We start from the raw sequence: 1,960 nt of genomic DNA on the forward strand, positions 1-1,960 counted from the left end.
CCCACATTGCCAATAGTTTGCTAATTAAGTTTGCAAGCATGTAACTTATGGTTTGGTAGCATGTAATTAATGCCTATATTTATACAAAGAATTTTGAAAGAGGGGAAGGACGTGATGGGAATGATGGATATTTTGATGTACTTAGAGTACTATAGAACCAACTATTGTCGTTGTTATTGAGCCACACATGTAAACGTATGACATCGATATGTATGCCTACTTAACCACAACATCTAAGTAATAACTAAACTATGTTTTTAGATGGTGGCAATCATGCCCCCTCGCATTTTTAAGATGGTGACAATCATGCCCCATGGAATTTTTACTTTTATTAGATGCTTGCTTATGAATCTAGATTTGATTTATATGTAGTTGCTAATTAAATAGGCTACATGCCCTTTTGATATGCTAGGAAAGTTAAATTTGTTTATCTCTTCTACGACATATAATTTAAAACTCATGGCACATGAATAGTACTTGAGAGTTTGGATGAAGTATTATGGATAAATTTTCTTTTACCTGCACACTTGTCATGCCTTCCCATGCTAAGGTTTTAATAATGCCTTTCATTTTCAAAACCTAAGGTTAAAACTGCAAACTAATTAATTAATGTGAAAGCAAAATTTTGGACCCTATTAAAACAAGTGGTGCAGATGAAGGTGTAGTTCTGCCGCTGTTATTATATTTCTCCAAACAAGTGGTGCAGGTATGGTCCTGCGAGTGTTATTAGATGTATTCAAACAGGACGAGCATGCACACACTCCCAACGTTTCAACTAGTGCTGTAAAAGGAGTAGATCTCGAAGCGGGAGTAGCAACTGACGGAGTGGACTTGAGCACCGACGGCGTCGCCGCAGTCTTGCCAAGAGTTAGGGTGCGCGGAGAGGCAGTCGTGGCACTCGGCCTCCGACAGGTAGCCCACGCACTGGGCCAGGGCGTAGATGCGACCGCCTGATACGTTCGCAACCGCGCTTGCGCTGGCATAGCCGTCGCTCTTTGGAGCGGAAGTGGTCAACAGCTGCTTGATGTCGCTCTGGAAAGCGGAGCTGTTGTCCTTCTGCGTGTTGCACAGATCCACCACTGTGTTCGAGTCTTCTGTGAAGAAAGAATAGTTCTCGTACCTCAGAAAGAAAGAATAGTTCTCTGGAAAGCGGAGCTGTTGTCCTTCTGCGTGTTGCACAGCTCCACCACTGTGCTCGAGTCTTCTGTGAAGAAAGAATAGTTCTCGTACCTCAGAAAGCAGCCGTCCAGCTGAACCCTCGAGCCAATCGCGTTCGGGCAGCTGTGAAGGGCTGTTTGGACAGCGTCGCCTACACACTGCGAGCAGCAGACGTCCGGCGACACGTCCCCTCGACACTGGTACACCCCGTACACCTTGTCCACCCCGTTGCCATAGCTGCTTCGATAGTATCTCGCAGAGGAGGACTCTCGTTTTAGAGCCGCCAGCACTGTGCTCAGGTCTGTGCGCGTTTTTACTTATCTTAAACTTCATGTGGCTAAATTATAAAAAGATTAAATGATTAATCAATCTTTTATCTCACCATCAATGATACGCAATTGTAGGTAATCCATTAATGGTACACATGACGGTAATGCATTATTCACATGGCCATAGCTATCTACCATCGATGGTACCCAATAGGTAATGCATTATGTAGTAGGCTAATCAAAGCTGTGTTGTGATGTATCAAACACTACATTGTTCATCTTGAATGTACGATGACAAAACTACAATCTCCCAACGCGTATGTGATGAAGAGCTTTAGAAAAGAATAACAATACTATGCTTTCTTCTCTAGTATAATTTGAAATGCCCCCCTTGATCTAGTTTAGAATTAGAATGCTAGATGATACAAATGGATAAATATTATAATTTGAAATTGTTGCAATTTTATAAAAAAGAAAATGTTAGCTGTCAATGAATTTGTCCTATTTTGAATTTCAACCATGTAGTATGATAA

At 41.8% G+C, this 1,960-nt stretch overlaps 1 protein-coding gene across 1 annotated transcript; it reads right to left on the reverse strand.

Annotated features, from left to right (window-relative positions):
• Positions 1–771: 771 nt before the first annotated feature.
• LOC147624353 (plasmodesmata-located protein 5-like) lies at positions 772–1,625 on the reverse strand. Its single transcript, XM_086819828.1, has 3 exons — positions 1,541–1,625; positions 1,231–1,459; positions 772–1,120 (listed from the first exon to the last, which is right to left on the reverse strand). The coding sequence occupies exons 1-3, from the start codon at positions 1,623–1,625 to the stop codon at positions 772–774; spliced, it is 663 nt and encodes a 220-aa protein (XP_086675954.1).
• Between the last annotated feature and the right edge of the window lie 335 nt (positions 1,626–1,960).

Source organism: Cibotium barometz, chromosome 25 (genome assembly GCF_041138505.1).
Source record: "Cibotium barometz isolate CiBa-2024 chromosome 25, ASM4113850v1, whole genome shotgun sequence".
NCBI classification, from domain to species: domain Eukaryota; kingdom Viridiplantae; phylum Streptophyta; class Polypodiopsida; order Cyatheales; family Cibotiaceae; genus Cibotium; species Cibotium barometz.